Below are 24503 nucleotides of genomic sequence, written 5' to 3' on the forward strand. Positions count from 1 at the left end.
GGATCGGCCAACGCGCTGGGAATCACGACGGCTCCGAGCCTGTCGATATCATTTACAAAACGCAGCCCGCAACTCCGCGTAGCACCCATCGATTTTTATGCTCGTCCACATTTGTACGAGTACTCCTGGTCGGCTGTGGCGCGGCCAAATGTACCGCGCCCGTGGATTACACAGGAGTGGTGTCACTGGTGTGGTGCTGCAGCTAATGGAATCCGGCTGGCTGCCGGTATCAGTCATGTGAACTTGTACAGTACATATTTTCAGTGCCTATAAATTGCACTCTGAATTCTTTTTCAAATTGTTCTGCTCTGCAAATTAAGTTCCGAAAACATGCCCTTGGTCTCAAGTTTGCTTGGTTTAATTTCACAGGAAGATTTACGAATGGTATAAGCCTTACGGTGCTGTTGTTAGGAACGTACAGTATTTAATTAATTCCATGGTTGTTGCTGCATTTGTTGAAACAATGGTAAATGTAGACGTGTTACAAATTTCCCAGACATTTAATAGATACTTTCTATGACCTGGTTGATGACTGTTTTTAACAATTTCCAGCAATATTGAAATTTATATGTGTTTATACTTCCATCGACATTTGCCGCCGAAGAATGACCTTTATGAAGAATTCGATAGCCGATACACATTCATAATTATAATACATAGCTCTCCGTAATTTAAACGCACTGTACTTATCGTTAGTGTGCGTGCAGTGCTGTGCACTCACACGGCGAACAATTCTCTATAATTATACATTTTGAAAATTATAGCTTTCGGGAAAACTATTGCTTGCTTGAATATCCTGACTGTAGTTGCTTCATGCTGATATAACATGGATAGCGATTAGCAGAATACGATCGGGCTCATTTTCTGTGATGCTGTTATTTAAGCCTTCATGCACGTGAATTGTGGGAAGATGTCGAGGCAATATCACAGCGAATTCCTCCATTTTTGAATTATCCGCATCAGAAAAACTTGGCCAAATCTGTAACGCGTCTTAGGTGAACGCTTGGATAATATCGCTATCTATAGCACAAATTTTCCAAAAAAATTATTAAGATTACATATACTGTCGTTTAATACCTATGTAATTCATATTAATTATTTACCAGTTGAATTTATACTGCAAAGATTATTTACCACTTAAATTTATACTGCAAAAGTAAATCAAACTGCTTCAGAGTATTATATAGTGCAATAAACACCAAAACATTAATCACTGCAGATATACGTAATATAACAATTACACGCCCGCAAACGACGCAAATAACAACAGTAATTTGTTCACTAATATTACGCTATAAGGAAAATTTGATGTATGTTTGCTTATCAGATTAGCAGATTTCTTACCAAATACGTTTTCTTACATGCTTATGGGAACAGTCATATACGGGTCCAAAAATATTTTCGAGGTTCCTCCGGATAGCCCGCTAATTCCTATTGCAGTGGTTACCAGCACGGAAGGCGACCATTCGCTGAAATGCGAGTACGAAAACAAGTTACCACATACCCATTGCACACCAAAATATTGTCGATATACTTGTACGTGTTATCTCCGTAGCGCTGGAAGTACCGATATTTCAACAACAATTTCGTATCAGTACATATTTCCGGTAGCACCTACCGGTAGCAATTAAGGTGTCCGCATAAAATGATTTTGATCCTATGAATTAATTCATAAGAAACGCAGAAAGATACGGCGTATTGCACTCGTATCTGCAATTTTGCATTCGTCTGAAATAATGTTACCGCTTGCCAAACTATCCCGTGGAATTACGAATATTAAATCACGCCAATCTTGCTAATTAGATTGTAGCACTAATTATAGACAAGAAATCATATCTTATTAATTAGCCAGACTGCCTGGGCACTATTAATAAAATACTCGTACTTCTACTGCCGCACCCTTTCTACTTTATCTTCATTATTGCTGTTTAATTCAGTATCGATCTACTGATTTGGTATGCATGTACAGTAAATGCAAAATTTAATTTAGAAAATAATTATAATAAAAAGGTAACGCTTTTTCAGCATCAAACTGACCTCCATCCAGCATCTGACCGTACGGCGCATTTGTAAACCCCAGATTCTTCCGCAGACACATTGATGGAAGCCGAAGATACTGGAAGAAGGATCCATTCGGATGACGAATTAGAAGAGAGAAATGTCCTGTGCAGTTACAATGATTAAATTCATTTACCTAGGTATTTGCTAGCGCTATTTTTTATTTGGGTTTCTTGTTCCAAAACTAATGTCCCGTATACATTGTTAATCGTGATTTTTGTTAACAGTGTTTGTCATGCAGTGATTACCATTTGTATTCGAAAACGTCGCTTTCTGTTGTCGTCGCTTTACACATAGCCGGGCGTACGATTGCATTGGAAACTGTTCTTCCGGCTTCAGTCTTCAGATCAATGAAAACCGTGGTATAAACGGGATCTAAAAATCCCAACAGTTGACATTATATGACAACAGTTACAGTACTTTTCTAATTCCATTTACTATGGGCATCGCTATGATTACATAAAAAATCATACTAGTATTCGTATAAAGCTTACTTCGTGCGATAAGATTAACACTGCGGCTGCGAACCAATCCTAAATTATTTCGGGCTTCGCATATATAGGAACTGCTGATGTTTCCCGGTATGGAATTCCACGTTACACCGGCAATATCAGCACTGTATATTGACACCGTTTCGTTGTGGATCCAGTGCTGATAATCCAGACGATGATCGTAGTTGTTGGTCAACAGTCGCAATATCAACACCTGCGATTGCGGTGGCCGCACAGCGCACGTCACATTGACATAGTGACCTATGACCACGGGATTGGGATAGAAGTGAAATTCCAGTATCTCCGGTGCCGCCACGGCCCGTTCGTAACTGCTGCGGCTACTCGGTTCCGAGGTGGTGGCGAAGGCGGCGAAGGCTTCCAGGAGCAGCTGCGTGGCCAGCGATATTGTCATGGTTATGTGTATATTCATGGGTGAAAAAATGATAGTCATTTGATAAGTATGTTCTTAGTGACTTCTTACTCAATGTTACTCGATTGTCGACAAATCTAACCGCCTGCTGAGTTGTTACAAATTCACATATGAAAAACATTAAACGATGTCTTTAGGTGTAATTGGTGCATTATGGTGTCCTGCTGTGTTTTGGCACTGAATTATTATGATGGCTTTAAAAAGTTCATATCGCTTTCGCGCTGAGTGTGCAATCTATCACCTTACACGAGAGCTGCGACAGACAATACGAATCAGATTAACCCGGATTATTTTTTCGCGTAGACAACGGATAATCTCTGAGCCTACACGTAGTTATTTATTATACGTTTTGTTATAAACATAAAGATGAACGGGCGGTGATGTCTAGCCGTGCTTTGGGAGCTAACTATAATATTATGATGTACACTACTATATATACGGTATTATTGTAGCTGTATGTGGTGCAAATAAAACACTCAGACAAACGACAAGGAATATATTTCCAACTTTACTGCGGTAATTTATTCACATATAGCAAAAAGAGAAATAAGCGTATACGAGGGTTCTGCTTTTTTATTACCAAAGTGAGCTATTGCAAACTAGCGATCTAAAGTTTAAAGTGTTTAAAGTACGTAGAATATGTAATTGTACACGAACGGTGTACGGTAGTTGCGGTTGACCTTTTAGTCTCAATTCGTGTTCGTTCAGTGACGTTAATTTTTTAATTTGAATATTTATATCAGTATTCAATCCATATTCAACCATAATTGCACCCGCGCGCGCGCCATTTGACGGTGACCATTTCCATACAAGAAACCTGCATCGTCGTTGCAAGGTGCAGCACGCATGCGGGCGCAATCTTTGTTGGCCAAATGAACTGCGGCAGCGATAGATCCATATGATTATCAGATTCTGGTGGTGGCCCATCATCATGCGTAAGGCGTAACCATAAGTAATTTTCCCGCAATATTAATGTTAGACACACTTCTGCAACGTGCCAGCAAAATTCGGGTTAATTTTTTGTATGAGAAAAATAACTACTGTAATCGATTCGTTCTCCCCGTACACTCTCGATTTTTACGATAGAATGTCCGACGTGTGAAGACAACCAGTGAAAAAGTCATAATCATACACAGTGAATTAACAGATGATAGGGAAAAAAGCCAAAAGCCGGAAGGCTTTCGCAGGAACCATTTTTCTGCTGGGGTAAAAACAGCGAATCTGTCGAAATTCGTACTGTCACACGACAAAATCTTAAGGGATCTGACGTTTTTTACTTTGAATATTTGTTATACTCTGCTTACTACTAGCAGTGTCTAGCACTTTATACAGAAGCATTGGTACTTAACCTGGTTTAGTGTTTCAAAACAATTGTGAGATAAAACTGAAATGATAGTCGAATCGAAGATATTTTACAAATAAAACCATTTTCTACGACTAATTTACATGAGTTACAAATGCGGTTAGTCATTTTATTGTGAACTGTTTGCGGTAGTATCTAACGATATAAGGAAGTCGCTTGACAAACGATTGTAAAATACTTTTTGTCTTTTACCGATCAGTTATTCCGTATAATTATGAGGCTTAAATGTGATATTGCTGTGTATACATGAAATATTAGAGTAAATGCTTTAGATTAATGGAAAGCGTTGGCTCTTGCCGCAAGCCATTGCTGTTATCAGAAAAGATCATGTGGGGGTAACAATTACAAGATCATTGGGGTCCCTCCAGCTTCTTTAGATATAAATCCGTAGGATACGTAGTATTCCGGAAAACCGAACGTTGCACAGAAAGCGCAGTCAGAGCCAGTGGCTCTTAACGTGGATACCACGTGCACCCCACAAGTATCTAATGCCGCTGGAACTCCCGGAAATCAACCGGAAGAGGGAAACCCAAAAACCAAACGGAGAATAATTTTATGGCTTTACTTTTTACACCCTTAATGACCCTTTAGCGCGCCTCACATAATATAATCAGTTAACTTTGCAATAAGCTTGCGGTCACCGTTTGTAGCCTTGTTTTTATTTACTTTTCGTTTAAACGAAATCACGTTAGTTCACAAATTTCAAATGTTTCAAAGATGTTAGTTCACAAATTTGGGAACTGTTCGTAAATTTGGTTTTGATGTGTTGTTGTCTTAATTATTACGTTCTATCTATATCGTAGCAAAACGGAAGTTGTTGGATCATCATCTTCAAAAAGGTCAACTGCAAGAGGATGCTCATTCAGCCGCTTCCAACGCTAAATATATTGTTGCAAAAATATTATGTCTATATATGTACCTGGTAAAGCGGCTGCATGCAGGATAATCAAAACCATATGCATGCTTCCCAAAAGCATGGTTACCGCTACGGAATGCTATTTGCTGGTTGTTGCGGAATTCGAAAGGATACCAGCAAGCTGGGTGTTCCTTGGACCGGAGCTAACAATTGTAAGATTCTGGTACTGTACAGTGTACATGCAGTACAGCTGCCACTTAATTGGCCGTAGCGCGCATGCTTCGGCGTTTTATGCATGGTAGTATGAATTATGAAGTTGGCGGACTGGGTTTCATGTCAGTGAAAATAAGCACTATAATTTGTGTGTGTAATGTGCCTGCAACAAACTGTAATCCGAAATTAGATTATTTCGAATTAGCTTTTACGATCCAGTTTCAGATGTCTTTTTTTCCGAGATCCACAGAGTCAGTACAACCGATTGAACTGCACTACAGAGTGCTTTGTCCGTGCGAGACGAAAAGGTCAGCGATGTTAGACTGATGGAGGTCTCACGGTACATACATTGCTCGATCTACTCGTAGGCAAAAAGGAAAAACAAAAAGTTCAGATTACGTACGGCCAGGGACGGCGCGAAGACGGCGTTTGTTAATTTCGCGAAAACATTTGAAGTAAATTGGGTGATGCGGTATGTTTGCTCTTACTGAATTAATTACGGTACGTAGTCATTACTAATAATCACTATCAAGTTTGCGTAGTTTACTGTATGTATCTGCGCCTTTTTTTGGTCAGTTCATATTAATTTTACTTTCCACAGCCTGTTATGATTAATTCGTTGCCCAGTGCCCATGTCCCCGTGGATGTCAACACCCTTGTACATATTACGCCCAATACGTTTTATTTTGCTTTATTAAAGATCATGACTGTCGACCTCTTTTATCCTGCAATCGAAACGATGCATATGACAGTTCTCCAAACACAGCGAGATACCTGTGCACTATGCAGCATTTGCTTCGATCCAGTGATTTTTGATACGGTAGAATCAGTAGAATGCCCAGGATAACACAACCGAGTCACTATTGACTACAGTCAACAGGTATCGTACTGCTGCTACAAAGCAGACTACTTTAAGCAGTATACAATAAATACAACAGTTTTATGTTTTAATTTATACCATTACTACAAAGCAGTTATGCTCCCGAGCAAAGCAAGGTCAGTGGAAAATTACACCTATATACAAGTGCGAGCCGTTTAATTTAAAAACTGAAGCAACATTTTGATACGAAAACCTCATTCTCATAATTCTTATTTTGGCGGAAGCGCACAGAAACTTTCTAGTCAGTTGCAGTTTTATAACTTTATGGACTTCCTACTAAAGCTCCAATGCTTTGTACCCTTTCCCGTCCCGTGCAAACGATTCACAAAAATGGCGCCATTTTGGTTTTAGGTACAGTACTTGTATTTTGTAGTGAACGGCTTTCCAACCTACGGTGTAAGTACTGTATTTAAGTATACTGCTCGTGATGCTTGATTTTCGCCCTAACCGTTTACATCACGTGCTCACTTGTCGTATTTGTTTTGGACAGTTTGTCTGTTTGTATCTAGTTATACTAAGTCTTATGTGTTTTATACTACGTTTATGTGGTACCTTCTTCGTTGTACTCCGTATTAAATTTAACTTTTGATAGAACTACAAAATTTTAGAGGCTTCGAAAAGTTTTATAATCGTTTTAGCAGACAGCACCATTAGCCTTCCGAGATGTGAAACTGCGACGGCAGAACTGTTTCACCTGACAGGTACATTTCTGTTAAACAGATTTTTCTGCATTTTTGTACTTACTTTCGTAACTAATGGTAAGTCTTTTTTGAAAGATTTTTAATGATTTGTACAGCTTACTTCAATAAATAAGACCATATTTTTCTGCACTCATGTAGTATGTGTACAATACTGAAAAAGCGAATCAGTAGACAAGAATTTTCGTAAGTACTCACTGTTGCACACCGTTATCCCCGTACTGTGGTAAAGGAGGAAGACGGAAACTGGTTTCGGATAGATATTTTTCGCAATTACGTAATTTCACTCGAAAAATCGTCTTTAACCGTTATAAGTGTGGCACAGTGCACTTATCTAGGCTGTCAAAAAGTAATTCGTTTCGCACAGTCCTATTACTTTGACGATGCCATTTTAACGCTGTGCCTCGCGAATCCATTCCGTACTGTATCGTCTTACGTAATGACGGTAATGTTGAATTTGAGAATTTGGCATAAATATTAGTTTTATGTTTGTTCTATTTGTTTCCATTATTGTGAATTTTCGGACGATGCACAACTATCTAGTGGTAGAGGTGAAATAACAAATTACTACTGAATTATAAATTACTATACAGTTGAAGGCATGAATGGTGCTTATTGTTGACAACTGATAAAATTATTCCTATGTGTGATTTTTGTGTAGTCAGTCGACGCAAATTGATATGGTTGACGATGCTCGTTTTTCCATTTATGTAGATCGTTCTTTGTGCATTTAGGAATTTTAGGATCGTCCATTGACATGAAACTGAATGATGTCACATGAATCCGTATCGCAGGATGGTACACATCCTGGAGAAGAGTCATGACAACAGTGAACATTAACATGACCGCTGATTGCTCATTTTTGGTGTAACTGGAGTGGGCCATGCTCTTTATGATGAGCTTGTGAACATGTACTAGCCTGTTCTGCACCCAGCTGATGTATTCCTGACCAAAACGGATCTCACAGGATTGGGACGCCCGTGTTTTTATGTAATATCCAGTGAACGCGACCATGGATAAAGCGCCAAACACTTACCAAAGTATGGACCCGAAACCACCAGTGTTCGATTATCCATCGGGGCCGTCGTCGGGCTCACTCTTACAGCCTGATGCTGCAGGTGAGTCATTTATGTGGAAAATCTGCGGTTCAACTGAAAAATTGGAGTAATTTTGAATTACAGTTATTGCGTGCTGATCAGAAATATTAACCATTCAAAACCAAAGAATTAGCTCGAGTAAATGTTATTTAGCGTCGGTTGTGTCTTATGACACTGTACACATACACAAAGGTTTGGTTTATTAAGATACGAAGAGTCTTATTAATTCATTTTTATTAGTCTCTTTGAAAATAAATTTCTTGTTGATTTTGTTTTTTTCTGGTTTGTACGCTTTCTTTTTTTTTACCTTTTTAAAGCAGTGCTAAGCTGCAGTTGCAAAACAATTCTACAGCAGTCGTAAGTGCGCGCTTTGGCTTTTTACCCCGAGGGCGAAAAAGTTTGATTTTTTTACTGTTTAAATTTTGATTACAGTATTAAGTCCTCTTACCGCAACTGCGTTATTTTGTACTGCTCAACAAAGTAGTTGATTTTTAGTGTTTCGATTTCGATTGTGCAAGCTTTCGGCTAATTTTTTGCTTGTATTAGGTTTTCTGTATCATCGTTATAATATCATGTAGGTATGTGTTATACGCTCGGTTGAATTTTAATATTCTTATTGCAGGAGGTGGTATAGCTTTCTCAGTGCCTGCCGAGAATCACAGATCTTCCAGATTTCATCATATTGCCGATTTGGACCGATTTTTTAGCCGCGTTTATCGCTATCATCAGCGCAATGGCTATTTCTGTATGTTGCTACAGGAGAGTCTGGAGCTGATTCAGCTGGCCTATGTTGTGATATTCTCTACCTTTCTCTTGGAGTGTGTAGAATTTGAAGTGCTCTTTGCCGACCGTCTGCCGAGTTCCTGGTTTAACAGCTCCAAACAGCTAATTCACAATTGTACAGTATCGGAAAGTGGTGTGGTTGGCGGATGTAAAGTGAAATTCGCCGATGCAGTGCTATCCACGGAGCAGTGCCTAAAAAATTTTAGTACGGGGATTATTGTTCTCATAATTGTTGCGGCAATCTTCTGGTTCGCCCGATTTGTTAAAGTGCTTAGCCATGTGTTCAGCTATGCCGAAACCAGGCGATTCTACAGGTTCGTATATTCCGATGATATGGTTTTGTAGCGCGCTTCGTGATTGACATTCAGAAAATGATTTGTCAACATATTTCGCGTTCGAAGTATTTTTTTCCACAATTTCTTAAAATGTTTACAGTGGCGCTCTGTAATCTGAAGTTTAGTAAAAATAAAATTTAAAGAAAAGAAAGATACACCGCACTGACCGCAGTCAGCGCTTTTACGTTGTTGTCGCGGTGTCAGGTAAAATTGGCGCATGACATCGCAAGTTGGGTTTGTGAGTTAGGCAACTGCTAACCGTTCTTGCATTTTTTAGAAATGCCTTGAAAATCGAGGATACTGATCTCGCCAATCTCACTTGGCACGAGGTTTTGCAGCGCTTACTTCATGCGCAAAAGATCCATCATATGTGCATCCATAAACCGGAATTAACGGAATTAGATGTGTACCACCGAATTTTGCGAGTGGAAAACTATCTGGTGGCTATGATTAACAAGAATGTGATTCCCGTTAGCTTTCGTGTTCCTTTTCTTGGAGATGTGACGATTTTCACGAAGATCTACTTGAAGAACTTGGACTACATTCTCTTCTGCCCATATGGTCTGGGTGCTCCGCTGGAGCAGAACTGGCAGCTGCGCGAAGAATACAAACTCTACGGACGGCGATTAGACGTAGCGGAGAAACTCCGAAAACGGATTGAATACATAGCGTTGTTTAATTTTGTCTGCAGTCCATTTGTTCTGTTTTGGCGTATATTGTATGCCTTCTTCGATTATGCGGACATCGTCAAACGGGATCCCGGAGCATTGGGGGCTCGACGATGGTCGTATTATGGACGATACTTTCTGAGACATTTCAACGAGGTCGATCACGAGCTGGATGCACGATTGCGTCGGGCATACAAACCCGCCACACAGTACATGAATATTTTTACCTCACCGGCCTTGGTGATTCTGGCCAAAAACATGACGTTTATATTTGGATCGCTGTTGGCGGTTTTGGTGATTTGTGCTGTCATTGACGAGGATTTTCTCAAAGTATCACATGTGCTGACCATCATCACAGTTTTAGGTACGTTAGCGTTAGTGAACTTCAGCTTTGCTTCTTTCCTCGAGGGTGATAATTTTTTAGAGTTTAGGGTTTTACGGTTGAAATATGCTGGATGCTAGCTCGCATAAGTTGATTGACCACGATTGACAGTTATGTTTGTATTGATCAATATTAGTTCATTTTCGAAGTGGCATAACTGTTGTGGTTTATTTATTTAATCAGAAGCAGAATTAGAAAGAATTTATAATGATTCAGAAGCAATGATTTTTCTTACTACCGCTTTCGCGATCCATAATTCCTTGATGTAGACGACTGATCTGATCAAAGGCAGATGATAAACTTCTTGTGATAATCGGTTTGTTGTTTACTGGTTGTGTCGGACATCGTTGGTTGCAGGGACTGTTAGTGTTTGTTATCTTGAAGTTACAGTTTGGTCGTGTAAAGTCCATTAAACCTTGTATCCTGTCGTAAACACGCGTAGTAAATTCGCGTAAGACTCGACAGGACACTCTTGGGAATGCATGCAGTATTATGCACAGCTGTTCAGTGCATAGTCCGAGTTATGCAACCGTGTTCTGAGTTTTATATCGTGTGCAGGTGTGACGGTTACTATATGCCGAGCGTGTATTCCCGATGAGAATGCTGTCTTCAATCCGGACGTTCTCCTGTCTGAAATCGTCAGTGAAACTCACTACGCGCCAGAAACCTGGAAAGGTCGTGCTCACACCACCGACGTCCGCCACGACTTTTCCCAACTGTTCCAATACCGTTTCGTTCACATCTGCGAGGAACTTCTCAGTCCCATTATCACACCCTTTATCTTATTTTTCGCTCTGCGCAACCGTTGTCTGACTATTGTGGATTTCTTTCGCAACTTCACCGTGGAGTTGGTCGGTGTGGGCGATGTGTGTTCCTTTGCGGAGATGGACATTCGCAAGCACGGTGACCCCGCCTGGGAGCCGGATGACACCATGCACGAAGATCGTATTGTAGACGGTGAGGAGTTTAAAGCGGATTATGGTAAAACGGAATTGTCGCTCATCCATTTCAAACTGACCAATCCGGAATGGAAACCCACGATGGAAGCGATGTGGTTCATGCAGAAGCTGCGGGAGCAGGTGGAGAAGGGTGTGCAGGAGTTGGCCCAGCCCAATACGAACGTGGAGAATAACTCGGTGTTGGCATCGCTCAGCGCCTTGGGACCGCGTGTGCAGGGCATCGTTGCGGCATCGGTGCTGCGCGGCGGACCGGAAATTTCTCGAGGTGGCGTGAACAGCCAGGAAGGATCATTGTCGGGTTCCGGGAATGCCGGTCTACTGAACAGCGTGATGGGCAGCGCCGGCGTCGCCACGCCACCCGCTGTCAGCGGAATGGGCAGTGCGGCATTGTCCCCGTTGGAGTTGACCACGGCGGATATGAGTTTTAGTGCGCTCTTCCTTCATGAAATCCATCGGAATCGGGTGAAATCCCGATTGGGGCAGTATGGACGGATTGGTGAAGAGGAAGAGCCCGAAGATGCGTCCACGCGACCGGCTGGGTCCAGTTCCGCACGCAGTAGTGTGAGAATGTATGATGAGGAAGAGGAGGGAATGCCGTTGCTGAACTTGAAGAAATAGTGATCTACAGCTGTTCCTCCCTGTTTGGAGTGTTGGACTTTTCTAGTCTTACTAAATTTGGGTTACTTATCGATTCTGGCTTTTGGTGGTTGTTGTACTACCTTCCGTTTTATGACATTTTCGTGTGCTTTTAATTTTTGTTTGGACAGGACGGAATCCGCATTTTGTTGGTCAGGATACTACTTTGGTGGGTTTTTAATGGTTTACCTTTTAGTTGTGGTTGGAAGTCCGTTTAATAACTCTGGGTGTACGTGTACAAACAAATGAACAATATACGAATTCGTTTGGAGATTTTAAAAAGTTGCAAGCTGTAATTTCGTACAGCATCATCGCCTTACGGTTATAACGGCGTGAACTTGATAATCAATTCTCCGACTTTTAACGCACTGCTTTTCGTATTACTGCATATGGCAGAATAAATTTACTAGTGAGTTTTCGAATGCTACTGGGCGTATTACCGTGGAAAACAATTACAAATTCACGAATTACGAATTCACGGCAAATAATTACATTCAGCTAAATTTCCCACAGCTTGTGAGGTGTTTTTTATGCAAAATTTCCCACAGCTTTTGAGGTCTTTTTTACTGTACATTATGTGACGGTTACACATGCATATTTAAACGGTAAAAATAAGTCCCATTATTTTTTCTACTGCAGTGCCAAGTGAATTAATGTTTTGTTGATAGTCTGCTTTTGCCCTTCTATTCCCGGTATTCCCGCCATCTTTACTAGCAACGTACAACGTGAGCCTCAGTAGCTGATGCCAGCTCCAGGTAGGAATGCCCGAAAAAACTGTGACAGTTAAGCAGCAAATTATTGACATTGACAGATTCAGCACATGAACCATCAACATTTTGCGTATGCATGGTATAACAGTCTGGCTTTGTAGAATAAAGTAAACTCATTGTACACGAGCTCGTATAATTATTCTGATGTATCCAGTAACAGTGCATGTATCGACAGTGCAATTGACTATAAAGCATTGTTACTCACATCGATAAGTAATTCCTTATTAATATATATGCGAAGTACTTTAGTTTTCGTAAATGCGTGTGCTGTCCCGCGTACAGAAAAGTCAACTGTAACCCGTTTCGAGAGCGTGAAACCACGTGAAGGGTCCATTGCGAAGTAAGTAACGAGGGCACAAAGACTGCTTCCGCTCTCCACCGTAACTGTATCACATCCAAAAGAAATAAAACTTGTTGATATGTATAATTTCTCCACTACAGCGCCCGAGGTAGCCTAAGGGATTCCGTCTGAAATTTTTAAAAAAATGCTATTGTATATGTAATGCAAATAAAGTACAAAGAGTAATGATTACGATAAAAAACGGTTGCAGTGGATTAATTAGGGAGTCTTTTATAATACGTTAATATTGCACGCGTGAATGTAATCTGAATGTCGCTGTCCATACCTCGGCTGTCGCAGTGTCAAATTCGATTCGCCCGAGGCCATCCAGAGTTTGCATATCAATATGACCGGTCCAAATCACGCACACTCCATTAAGGATCATTCGGGCACGAAGTAGTAGCTGTAATATACAGTAAGCCTTTGTTAAAAATTTATGAGCGATAAAGCGATCGACAGTCTGAATATAGCCCCGTTGTAAGTGTGTGTTCCCGTTGGGACCTATAGCTATGGGACGAAATTAGGGACCATGTTTTGTATGGCGCCATACGGCATCCGGCGCGTGAGTGACAATCCTCATTGCATTTCCGCAGCGCGAAACACTTGCATCAAAATTTTCAGTTCCCTTGAAGTTAACACTGTATTATAAACCGTACTGCTCAAATCAAACAGCAGGAAGAGAATTTGTGTATAAATGTGGAGCAATCGGGCGGTTCAAATGCTGTAATTTACAGGAACAAAGAAATGTCCCTTGATAATAAGCTTTTTCAATTCAGTAACAAAACTACACAGTGCACATAAAAATTAAAAAGGAGACGCTGCAAAGATAGAGTAAGCATACTTCTAAACATGAGCAGCAGGTGGTACATGGTCAGGTATAATTTTCGACCAGTTTCCACTTTCGAGTTAAATATTAATCTACGACACTGTCCAGTATCCACCGTTCATGATAACACTAACTTTCATTCATTCATCCAGCTGCGAAGCCTGTGATCACTAAACCGTTACAAATTACTGATTTTTCAGATAACCTTATGGTGCATGTGCGCTTAAATACGTACTTGTACAGATAAACTGATTTCGGGATAAAAAGCAAGATGCTGCCGGCTGTAATAGCTTCGACTGCGTTTGCCCCTAAGGGTGGCAAGCATTAGCTTCATTTTCAGCAGACGTCACTTGTGGATTTGTAAGCACCAGTCTTGTAGACAGACACATTTTAATGTGTGTTGAATTCAGTAATACTCGTAAACTTGCAAACTAATAATGCAAACGACCATCTTTTGATCTGAAATTGTTAGATCACAATAGTTCGATTCGGCTAACATTATTACTGGGCAGTGATTAATTAATTCGATTATTATCGGCGCTCGTTCCACAGATAAAAAGAACGCAAAAAGTTATATGAATAAAGTACTGATTTTAAAATTTTTTTATTGTGAACACTAATGGTAAAACTTAAGAGCATAACTATAATCAGAGCTAAAATCAAACTGCAGCATTATGTGTTTAGTACCAAAAGCTCAATGCCAGTCACGAGCCGTCACTTGATCCGCTAGCGCTATTAGTTGCGCTTGGATCGAAAAACCAGCGCACTCGCGTGTACAGTTCATTGATTTTGCCCTGGACGTCCCCTGTTTCTCCAGTTGTTATTCAGCAGTAATGATTATCGATTAAAATCGTCCAGCTGTACGGCCCATACATATGTGACTTCAAAGACGGTTTCGTTCGATTTGATAGCGCTTAAAAGGTGTCGACAAACAGATCAAGTTTTGATTCCCTCTGCTTACTTGTAACTAGCTCGTTGACGCCAACGGCGCATTACGGGCCACGTTGCGGAAAGTGTGACCTTTGCATGCACCTGCGCGCATTTCAGTTAGTAGTAAAGCTATACTTTTATGCAACGTCAACTTCTAACCAGGAAGACAAAGCAATGTGAAAACGGGGTGCACAATTTCATGATCAGCGAAGAACAGAACTCACTACATCTCGGCATAATTACTTTGCATTTTGCAATATGCTGCGACATCTGTAACGGTACCTGGTTGCACCATTTAATTTACTGATGGATCGTTGTTAGGCTAGCGCTTACCTTTCCGACTCGGACTGTTTGACTGGTAGCAGTTTATGGATTAACCGATCTCTTTATACTCTAAAATCCGTATATAGAAACACATTTCGATGACGAATCGTTTATACGGTTAGTTTTGTTGTGTTAAGCAAGATTGGACAACCACACAAATAATTACTCGTAAAAAATTAAAGGTGCGCCACGATGCGTCACCTTACGCAGCTGTGCCGCATGCTACCATCTCCGCAAATTAAAGTGGTCGATAGCAATGTCTGGCCTCGAAAACACTGGTTTACCAGCAGTAAAACGTTATGCATTACTCATTTTTTCAATAATTATTCACACAAATTGTCGTTTGCTAAAGTCTTTTGTTGTTTCACCTGAATCAGCACTACGGTATGTTGCCCCGAGTGGGCTAGAGAAATTTAAGCAGCATTTGTTCGCGTAGCCACGGTAAAACCGGAGATATCGGGAAAGGTCACCTTTCGCATACAATACATGAGGCGCTAGCCATTAGGGTTGGCTACAAGTTATGACAGTAACACCAATAATCTTTCTCGGAGCACATAATCCTTCCTTAATTATTAGCTTAGAAGCCACTAAAAACTAATGCAGCACTTATGTTTGTTTTCCGTACCTGATTGTTGCGGATTTCCGCGAGAGAGAGATCGCGCTGCATATCATGGCTTGAGCCAGCTTCTGGAACGTCGCGAGTTGTATGGAATGCCAATACAAAATGTATTCCAGAGGAAACTACGCTCTAAAAAGACGATTATTCAATTCCATTTGCGTTTAATAGTATTTGAATGCTCTTAAAAATCGAGCGGTTCACGATAAAACATGACTGCTCCGTGAGTACGTACTCGTAATTATGCGGTGCATCACTGTTACTGATCAGTCGGTCGCTGCTATTAAATTACTGTACTAGCAATTACATATGTAATTACCACATGCGCATATTTGTACTATGTGCAACCATTGTCGCGTAATACAATACAGAAACAGAAATTAATAGTACAATTAACGCAAGATTTTGTGACCGAAACCATATACAATGCACTTTCTATTTTCTCTTCGTAAGACTCGAGCTGCATCATCATGCACAAAGATCCGCACTGCTTCTCGCTTACCACAAGGAGAGATCCTCGTTCCACGTCCCGTTCGAAGGCCTGTCGACGCTGCTCAATCGGCCGCTCAAAGGGGACTCCGGCGTACCTGACCTCTACTTCCCGATTCAGCCGCCGCAGTAACGGATCATTCTCAAACTTATCTCTTTGGTTTTCCACCACTCTGGGCATTCCAGAGAATTTTGTGCCGTGTTTCTGACTGGCTAATGGTTTGCGCCAGGCGGCATTCGGATCGACGAGTGTGCCAGAATCAGCCTGCGCATGAACTGCAGCCGCATACGAGTCCCGACGGGAAATGCCAGCCGGCGATGTCGCTGCACCAGGAATAAGGCCACGCGGCCAGACGTGGCGAAAGGGTGAGCAGTAGGCGGAGGTCAGATCGACCGGACCCACGGATCCGCTCGTACTACTATCCGAACCAATACCGGCTTCTTCAGCTTCGATCAGTGCGGCGGCCACTGCACCGTCATAGAAATCCGGACACATCCTGGGATGAGGCATTAACAAGGCTGGCCAAAGCTGTACGAACAAGACGAGACTTCACTTCAACAATATGATGTGCAATTGGTCGACAAATTCGGCGGACGATATCACAGTCGATGCAGGAAAAAAAATTCAAACTGGAGAGGAAAGACCTACAAAAATACGGCAGTCATGCAAAAGGTCACGGTTTGCTGGGTGTGTGTATCTGATGTGCACAATCTTTGTCGTACGTTTGAAGGATTAAAACAGCAAACTTGGCAGACGACGACATACGTAAAAATGCAACTATACATCCGGTAGATAGTGTCAAGCAAACGTAGATTGTGAACTAGACTGAGTTCTGTATACTTCGTTTGTCCTTCATGAATTATGCGGAACGCCATACGGTACACTGAACGTCCTCGCCAATTTAATGAACCGAACCACCAGTGCTTCCGAAACCAAGCACCACTTTGACCAATCAGCTGTCTTAGCAAAGCCTTCTTCGATTCGTGTAAACAAACAGTTTATATTATGTGCAAAGTAGTAAGATTATTACGATGAGTCGATGACTAATGTGGTCATCATATACGTACGCGAGCCTGTAAGCGAGCGTAAGAACAAAGAATCACCTAATTCCTTGGGAAAATTCATAGTTCGACTATTATTTTGAAATTCCTAACTAAGTTCAGATGCACGGACATATGTAAAAACATATCCGCCACGAATTCTTCGATTATCGACTTAAGTTACCTTTTAATTTCACAGCTGGAGGCCCGTGACGGCCGGATCGCCTTAGTGACCTTTAGTTAATACTTTATTAATGACACAATTGTTGTTATTAACGTCAACCAGTTGCAGCAATGATACAAATATTCGGACGCATACGTCAATGGTTTGTGTAAAGTTTTGAGCGATGACAATGTGCCTTGAGTATTCGACAAGCAGAGCAGCATCTCCTGTGTTACCGCAAATGAAGTAAGATAATGCAAATATAAAAATTACGTAAGCAGCGGCTAACCATAATGCTATCGATATCATAGAGTTCTAAGTTCCAAACTGAAAAGAGCATCGTCCTAATTACGCAAATGTGTATAGGATAAAGGTTCTCGCCAACCGCACGATTAGATAAATGCGAGAAGAAATAAGAACCACAACGTTAACCGAGCGACGTGTATTCCGTAAGGCTATGCATTACAATAAAAAACCACTAAAAAGTCGCAGATTGTAATTTATTGCATACTTTTATTTTTTATTTTTGAATTCTTATTCCTTCAACAACAAAAAATAGCCAGATTTCTCACATAAGCTAAAACACGCTAAGAATGAGAGCGTAATGACTGGATGTACGCCAATTCCAGCATTACGGGTACCAAGGTACACCGGAACATTTTATAGAAAATGAGAAAATAAGCGGAATTTATTTAATACAATCTGTGAAGTTTTGGCACTTTGCAAAGCGACGCGGCAACTCAGAGATGATAACATCGTTGTGCAGTATGTGCCATGAAATTTACGGAAACAAATACGCACTGAAGCCGCAATTAGGAGGTAGTTTAATTAATTGTCAAAGGCATAATCTGTCGCAAACAGATGCGAGATTTTATCACATAACTATAGTACGCGCGGACAATCCATTTAATTCTATAGTAGTCTAAGGTAAGTACTCTATTTGTACAAATAAATCACTTCGATGGCTTCTTACGCAAATCCAAGCAATATATACTGGAGTTGATTTATACAAGTACCTGAATAAAGAACTGCACCCAGAGAAGGTTTTCCACTCGTGAACCATGGACTTTTATTATAGTTAAATTGTAGTTATTCATTGTATTATGTAATGCGAATATTCTCTGTTCCCAGATATTTAATTTAGCACGGAGGAGACGGAGCACAACTTTCAAGTGCAACTGACAAGGATCCAAACCAAAACGTTACTTAATTCTCACAACAGCGATGAATAAATCTATGCTGAGCCAGTCATATTTTGGTAATAGCTATATCTGTATTGCTGCTAAAGTATTAATTTTTCGAAAGATTGTTCTCTAAGCTAAGTTCCCAATCCCCGACAAATTTCAAGAAATTACATTTTTTAAATTTAATGACTGCAGTAGTACGTACTACGTAGTACCAAAGTAATTAAAGGTCCTAAACACCTCTTATACAAAGGTATTGTACTTACTAAGAGAACTGCTGCTGCAATGAGAAACCAGCAAATCCAAAAACTGGTGAGCACAAAGAAATAAACTGGTTTCACAAACGATTTTCTGTAAGCCAATAGGTCACAATTCACAGATTCACAAAATTAATATTATACAGATTGGCCAGGTTCCGAGAAAGAACTGGGATTTTCTTGATTAAAATGCATTCCAAAAAGGAAATAGGTAAAAGATTTCAAAAATCTGTATCAAGCAATGCCAGAGATTTAGCCAAACTGACAAATGTTAAAGAAGTACCAAATGACCCTTAGTGCAAGAACACTACATTTCCTGCACGCGTGTTAGTAAGTGCGCTAATCGCTACAGTATAGTACAGTCATGTATTGTATACACCTCTACGGTTATCTGGAAATATTGCAACATGATCTAGCATGTTTTGAAAGCCATACTCTAAGAGAGGCGATACCCCGCCATTTAATTTATCTCACAACGAGTCATCCCGACTTAAGTTTAACTAACTTGGCGCAGCCATACGAAATCAAACATACAAAGTAATTTACATTTGTTTACATTAGATAAAGGGCATTATTAAAAATAATATGATTACAATGTACCATGATCTACCAGGATGCACATATGGAAACCAGAAAAAGAAATTAGTCATCAAAAGATGGAATATATAATGTCCTAAAGTACAAGGGATGTGCAATTACACGATCAAATTTACAATCAGAATAATGTAATATCAATATTACGCTTACCTGAACGATACGAGTAAATGCGGTAGCACCAGCCGGTAGGCGGCAACTCAACAGATTATTCCCAGATGCATATTATTAATTTTGTTTGGCAATAATTGCAGCTGTCCATACAAACAGCTTTTAAACAGACTCCCTTAAAAGAATTTGCTGTATTCAGTAAAATCACGTTAAAGAATTTTGATACGATATCCAAAAAGAGCTGTAATCGGTAAACTGAATAGTAATATTGAAATCAAAGCTCCGTCACCAAGTGTTGACGTGATCGATCGTCCATGGGCAGCCAATCAGTAGGAGAAAGTGGGTTTGGAAACGTATCGTATGTGATTCACTTTGGTCTTTTGTACAGGCATGCGCACCTCAAGGCAGTCCTGTGGGAACGCGAACTGATGAGGGCACACGCGACCAGTCGTTAAAAACCCGATGAGATCATTATCATATGCCCAGTACAGGCCAATTGCGGCTACAAACTACAATGGTAGAATAACGGTCTACGTTCTGCCAAAAGCCAAGCCGCTTGCTTTACGATTGTGAGTCAGACCGCTCTGGTTGTCTCTTGCTGGTCTGTGTGAATCAGACAAAATCAAGGAGTGTACGTTGGCGAGCCGTCAATGAGTAATAGACGCAGTCGATTTGTTTACATGGGCTTACGCTACCAGACGAGCGCTACGGCAGAGGAAACTGATAAGCGCCCCCGCCATAATGATCGCTAATCTATCTTTCTTGGAATGCGAATTAGAACAAACGAAGAAGAAAACTTAAACTGCGGTGTTAGTCATCCTAAAAATTATCAGAATTTTCATACTAGCTTCATGTTATTGTGGAGTTTACTTTGTATTATGCGTTGATGTAGCCGATGCCTACTTCTACCGACGACGGAGAATATGCCCATAATTTACTGTGCCTAACACCAACTAAAATTGTTTGTCATTATAATGTGACCGGCACTTTTTTCTGGGTTTCTACATTTTTTATTTCTTGTCAGTTTCTGCGGTTTCTGTACTACTACAGATACTTGTAATTTGCGTGTGATTAAATTAAAGTATATTATTTTGCTCCTCTTTGAAAGTGCAATTTGTGAACAATTACCACGTTCAAATTAAGTTTACTTGGACAAGGCTTTAATGAGCGGTAAAAATTTCTATAGAAGGTGTACACAGTAAAGAAACAATCTTCCAAAACTGGAAAAACAAATAATTGATCATATCTGTGAGTACACTAAACATGTGAATAATTGTAAAAATGCAATTTCTCAATAATATAGCTGCGCATAATGGCTATCATGCCCTGGTATATTTGGCAAAACATTCGCAAAAAGTTCTTTTATCGTAACTCCTGGACGAGTAGTTTCATAACAAACAGGCTTTTACAGCCGCTCGGTTTTGCTAAGATATGCCCCATCATTAGCCGATATCGGAGCAAAAATCTCAGTTACCGACTAACAGCTAGATGGATGATTTATTATGACCATGACCGTTTTCAAATCCTAAACCACGGTTTTAAAAAGATAAAGTTTCCAAACCAATAGTTTTAAGAGTTTCTACTCAGTAGAATTTATGCTTATGTTGAACTGTTTTGTTCGTGCTTGGTGTTTTTGTGCAACAAATACTTGGTAGGTATCTTTAGCGTGCACATGTGTACTTGAATGCAAAATTAAATAAGCGTACTCGTATCTGAAGTGTGTAGAAATGTTTTGATGTTAAATCTTACATAAAAATGTTCAAACAGAAAACATGGTTTTTATGTCCCAGGATTAAGAGAATTTCTTGTAAAAACTAGATTTAAAATCACAAATTTTCTGAACCAATTAAAAGTACGGTTAAACAAATCAACATCGTATAAACCGTAAGTTTTTTTGGAAAAAAACTCTACGTTGGTTTTTTGCGCATCCACGCGCCACGCATGTATGCTTCTGAACTCCGCATATTTAACGCCATGCTGCTAATAAGTTAAGGAGAACACCTATGAACTACATAATTACATAGATAAGGATTAGAAAAAGAAAACTGAAAATTTTTTTTTAATTTTAGGTTTCTATCTGGTATACGAGTGCGCTAAGTTTGTTTTGCGTTTCATTAAGACACGCAAGAGTGGAACTGTGGAAGTTTGGCCTTCCGGTGGCCAGCTTAGTGTACCTTACCGTTAAATGCAGAATATAACTGTGCAAAACACTAAAAGACAACGGTCAAAAAAATTAGAGTGAGAACTTATGTCCATACATGCGTGGTACCACAACGTGCGGAACTGTAGCGTACGGTATGCACTATGCAGTCACGATCTGCCGGAACAAGAAGCAATTGCTAGCCCATACAGTGCCGTTGTGCTAAATCAGTATCAGCGATATACATAAGCATATTTTTCAACATCTCATCATAAATAAAAAGTAATATCCGATTAGTACGATGCGTATTTCTATACAAAGAATAAGGATGATCAGTTATTTCGTGGCGCTCATCAAAATCCACAAATATAATTGCCTGATAATAATGCTAAAATTATACCAAAAGTCCAAAAGGGTGACTTTAAATAAAAGCGTAAAAGAGTATTTGTAATAAAATAAAACCGTTTAGCTTGAAGTGGTTACGGATCGAAGACCTTAACGATACAATGTATGCGATACCTACTTCGAATGGATGACGGAGAATTTCTGTATTTCAAATGCAAAGAAAACGCGATGTTAAACCAAATAAAATTTCTACCGGATGAAACGTTAACTAGTTGTGCTGACAGAGCAGTTTTAGATTAAACATCCATCTTACCGAGGTTGATGGACTGGATGCAGAGTCGTGTTTGAAGTCTTCGATGTCACAAATTCCTCACTGCTTGATGTCATCAAGGTGCGGCTGGCCATAAATACAGAACAACAGCAATTACACTCAAAACACAATTCCCATACAGATCCTGCGTTGTAGATCGATTATAGAGGTGATAATGCTTATGCAGTTGTAGTGGTCAGTTGACGCCCTGGTCAGCGGATAACATTACAAGCAGTACCAACTCAGTGCATATAATATCACAGTGTAAATCCTCAGGGATAATTCCGTGTGCCATGAAGTCGGATAAATGCAGAATATATATCCAGAAGCATTTTGTATCGAGGCATATTTGTGATCAGCAGGAACGATCACAAACAAGAAGCGTTGATCAACAGGTTCTCCAGTGTGCAGGCACGTATAGAGTTGACAGTTATAAAGCCAGACTGTTGTCGAACAAGAAGACCCGGCGGAATGAATGTTGCGTTTCGGTAATGAACATCGCTGCTAGACGCTTTGGCTGGGGTAAGTGACGTTGCGACAAGCGGTTAACACGAAAAACCACAAGCCGTTCTACATGATTATAATAATAACAATAATGCCGACATTAGCCACCAGTTATGGCAGAAGGAAGGCTAAATGTGGTTGGAAGGAAAAAACTTGCGGTTGATTTTCAGTATGCTCTATGCTTCTGATGTTGAGTGCCGACATTCAAAGGCTGTCTGCTGCATTGCACGCTAGTGGCACACAGACTTCCGCCTCACGCGCATTGGCAGATATGTATTTGGCATAGTTTTGTGTGTATGTTGCGCTAATAATGCAGGTACTGTATCAACGAAAACAAATTCGCGGTACGTAATCTTTGACGTTAGGACTGGATTAAACGACTCTGCCAAAATCGTGAAGATACGTCAAAAATTTCTCGTAGCTTTTCCGCAAATGTTAATTGGATACATCAGTGTGTGCGCAAGCGTAACATTCTCGAGGCTTATATAGTATACTGCGCCATAATTATAAACTGAATAGACCTATAAGCAAATTTACCAAAGCATTGATGGTTGTAATATTATATTGCTTCAAAGCATCCTAGGGTGAAACTTAAAAGAAACAAAAGAAAATATATTAATGCAATTCTGGAGAAGTCAGGCCGTTCACATTCCGCTAGGCGGTTTACAACTTTACACGCACGCGGCGCAGTATACTATATTGTGTCGCGTATATACTAGTATATGTAGGATATTTAAAGTAACTGTATATACTAAATTAATTATATTTATCGATCTCAGTCGTAGTATTATACTGTGCAAAATATTGTAAATGCATACAAACTAGCGAACTACAGATAACCGTCGTGGTGATACTGTGAAGACTATTATTTCTTTCAGTTTCAGATAGATAAAGAATTAATTCAACTTGTTTTAAAACAGAACGAATGCTATTAATTTAAAATGAGCCAGACTTAGTTGTTTACCTAAATTGGTCAACTTGTAAAATTTGTAAACTGCATATCGAACATCGGCTGCGACGTACCTCCTCACTGTACCCGTAGTGATCGGATTTTACTCATTTTAGTACCATTGGCACTGGCACCCACAAAGGTCCTGCTGCACAACCGCGGTATACATTGCCATATCCAGCAAAAATTACCACTGCTATTCGACCACGAAAACCGCAATGTCGTTCTTTCCATCCGCTGATTTATTTAATCAAATAAGCCACCTTGCAAGTTCTGCAGAAGGTCTTGTGGTTGCGTACCGGTTCCGTGTTGTACCTTTCAGCAAACAACACAAAATGCTGTATGGTACCGGGAAATTCTCCTGCATATGTATATGTATCTACTTAAAGCACTTGTGGCAACATATGGCAGAATTCCCGACCCTTCCGGTTTGTACTGAATACTGCAACTGACATAAAATGTATTTTGTTTGTACCTTTGCGAGGAATTTGCGGTTAAAATATTCAGCCGTGGTTGGCGTACAGCTTGCGTCGAGCTCTCAAGGTTAATTCGGTGGTTTGGATCACCACCAATTTTTCGTTCCTTAACTTACTTTGACTAGACGCTTATGTAAGCAAATTTCAAGTTATTGCTGCCGATATAATAATTATTCGATCGCTGACAGTCGTTTTTCGATTCCACAGAAAAATATAGATATGCGTGCAAAAGTATTTATTGGATAGATTACTGGCTGCCTCCACCAGATTTGTTTCGTGCATCAT

General features: G+C 40.2%; 3 protein-coding genes across 8 annotated transcripts; 1 reads left to right on the forward strand and 2 right to left on the reverse strand.

Annotated features, from left to right (window-relative positions):
- Positions 1 to 625: 625 nt before the first annotated feature.
- Positions 626 to 6274, reverse strand: LOC129581796 (uncharacterized). Of its 2 annotated transcripts, XM_055473042.1 has the most exons (6): positions 6186 to 6274; positions 2553 to 2937; positions 2307 to 2433; positions 2038 to 2163; positions 1362 to 1469; positions 626 to 979 (listed from the first exon to the last, which is right to left on the reverse strand). In XM_055473042.1, exons 1-6 carry the CDS (start codon positions 6201 to 6203, stop codon positions 925 to 927), a joined length of 819 nt encoding a protein of 272 aa, XP_055329017.1. In that variant the 5' UTR covers positions 6204 to 6274; the 3' UTR covers positions 626 to 924. The 2 variants fall into 2 exon arrangements, with proteins under 2 accessions (XP_055329017.1, XP_055329016.1); XM_055473041.1 differs by lacking the exon at positions 6186 to 6274 and having other exon boundaries at positions 2553 to 3121.
- Positions 6275 to 6751: 477 nt separating this feature from the next.
- LOC129581795 (autophagy-related protein 9A-like) lies at positions 6752 to 12120 on the forward strand. Of its 3 annotated transcripts, none has more exons than XM_055473038.1 (5): positions 6752 to 6992; positions 7724 to 8107; positions 8709 to 9183; positions 9482 to 10236; positions 10813 to 12120. In XM_055473038.1, the coding sequence occupies exons 2-5, from the start codon at positions 8002 to 8004 to the stop codon at positions 11829 to 11831; spliced, it is 2355 nt and encodes a 784-aa protein (XP_055329013.1). In that variant the 5' UTR covers positions 6752 to 6992; positions 7724 to 8001; the 3' UTR covers positions 11832 to 12120. The 3 variants fall into 3 exon arrangements, with proteins under 3 accessions (XP_055329013.1, XP_055329014.1, XP_055329015.1); XM_055473039.1 differs by lacking the exon at positions 6752 to 6992 and adding an exon at positions 7325 to 7434; XM_055473040.1 differs by lacking the exon at positions 6752 to 6992 and adding an exon at positions 7437 to 7540.
- Positions 12121 to 12544: 424 nt separating this feature from the next.
- LOC129581736 (core-binding factor subunit beta-like) lies at positions 12545 to 22882 on the reverse strand. 3 transcript variants are annotated; one of them, XM_055472955.1, is made up of 5 exons: positions 22293 to 22882; positions 16158 to 16789; positions 15665 to 15787; positions 13246 to 13362; positions 12545 to 13087 (listed from the first exon to the last, which is right to left on the reverse strand). In XM_055472955.1, the coding sequence occupies exons 2-5, from the start codon at positions 16653 to 16655 to the stop codon at positions 13055 to 13057; spliced, it is 771 nt and encodes a 256-aa protein (XP_055328930.1). In that variant the 5' UTR covers positions 16656 to 16789; positions 22293 to 22882; the 3' UTR covers positions 12545 to 13054. The 3 variants fall into 3 exon arrangements, with proteins under 3 accessions (XP_055328930.1, XP_055328929.1, XP_055328928.1); XM_055472954.1 differs by lacking the exon at positions 22293 to 22882 and adding an exon at positions 19537 to 20118; XM_055472953.1 differs by lacking the exon at positions 22293 to 22882 and adding an exon at positions 18799 to 19173.
- Between the last annotated feature and the right edge of the window lie 1621 nt (positions 22883 to 24503).

The sequence above is a fragment of the Paramacrobiotus metropolitanus genome, unplaced genomic scaffold, assembly GCF_019649055.1.
Source record: "Paramacrobiotus metropolitanus isolate TYO unplaced genomic scaffold, Prichtersi_v1.0 Parri_scaffold0000006, whole genome shotgun sequence".
Classification (NCBI taxonomy): Eukaryota; Metazoa; Tardigrada; class Eutardigrada; order Parachela; family Macrobiotidae; genus Paramacrobiotus; species Paramacrobiotus metropolitanus.

What these genes read in the sequence shown, in the direction of transcription:
- LOC129581796 (XM_055473041.1), bottom strand. Translation starts at nt 3,000, where the DNA reads ATGACTATCATTTTTTCACCCATGAATATACACATAACCATGACAATA. An exon ending in GACGTTTTCGAATACAAATG is followed by an intron (nt 2,164 to 2,306) that starts GTAATCACTGCA and finishes GTAACTGCACAG; the next exon opens with GACATTTCTCTCTTCTAATT. An exon ending in ATGACTGTTCCCATAAGCAT is followed by an intron (nt 980 to 1,361) that starts GTAAGAAAACGT and finishes GACGCGTTACAG; the next exon opens with ATTTGGCCAAGTTTTTCTGA.
- LOC129581795 (XM_055473038.1), top strand. Translation starts at nt 8,002, where the DNA reads ATGGATAAAGCGCCAAACACTTACCAAAGTATGGACCCGAAACCACCA. An exon ending in CTTACAGCCTGATGCTGCAG is followed by an intron (nt 8,108 to 8,708) that starts GTGAGTCATTTA and finishes TTCTTATTGCAG; the next exon opens with GAGGTGGTATAGCTTTCTCA. An exon ending in GACCATCATCACAGTTTTAG is followed by an intron (nt 10,237 to 10,812) that starts GTACGTTAGCGT and finishes TATCGTGTGCAG; the next exon opens with GTGTGACGGTTACTATATGC.
- LOC129581736 (XM_055472955.1), bottom strand. Translation starts at nt 16,655, where the DNA reads ATGCCTCATCCCAGGATGTGTCCGGATTTCTATGACGGTGCAGTGGCC. An exon ending in CGGAAATCCGCAACAATCAG is followed by an intron (nt 13,363 to 15,664) that starts GTACGGAAAACA and finishes TGTATATTACAG; the next exon opens with CTACTACTTCGTGCCCGAAT. An exon ending in TTGACACTGCGACAGCCGAG is followed by an intron (nt 13,088 to 13,245) that starts GTATGGACAGCG and finishes TAAAAATTTCAG; the next exon opens with ACGGAATCCCTTAGGCTACC.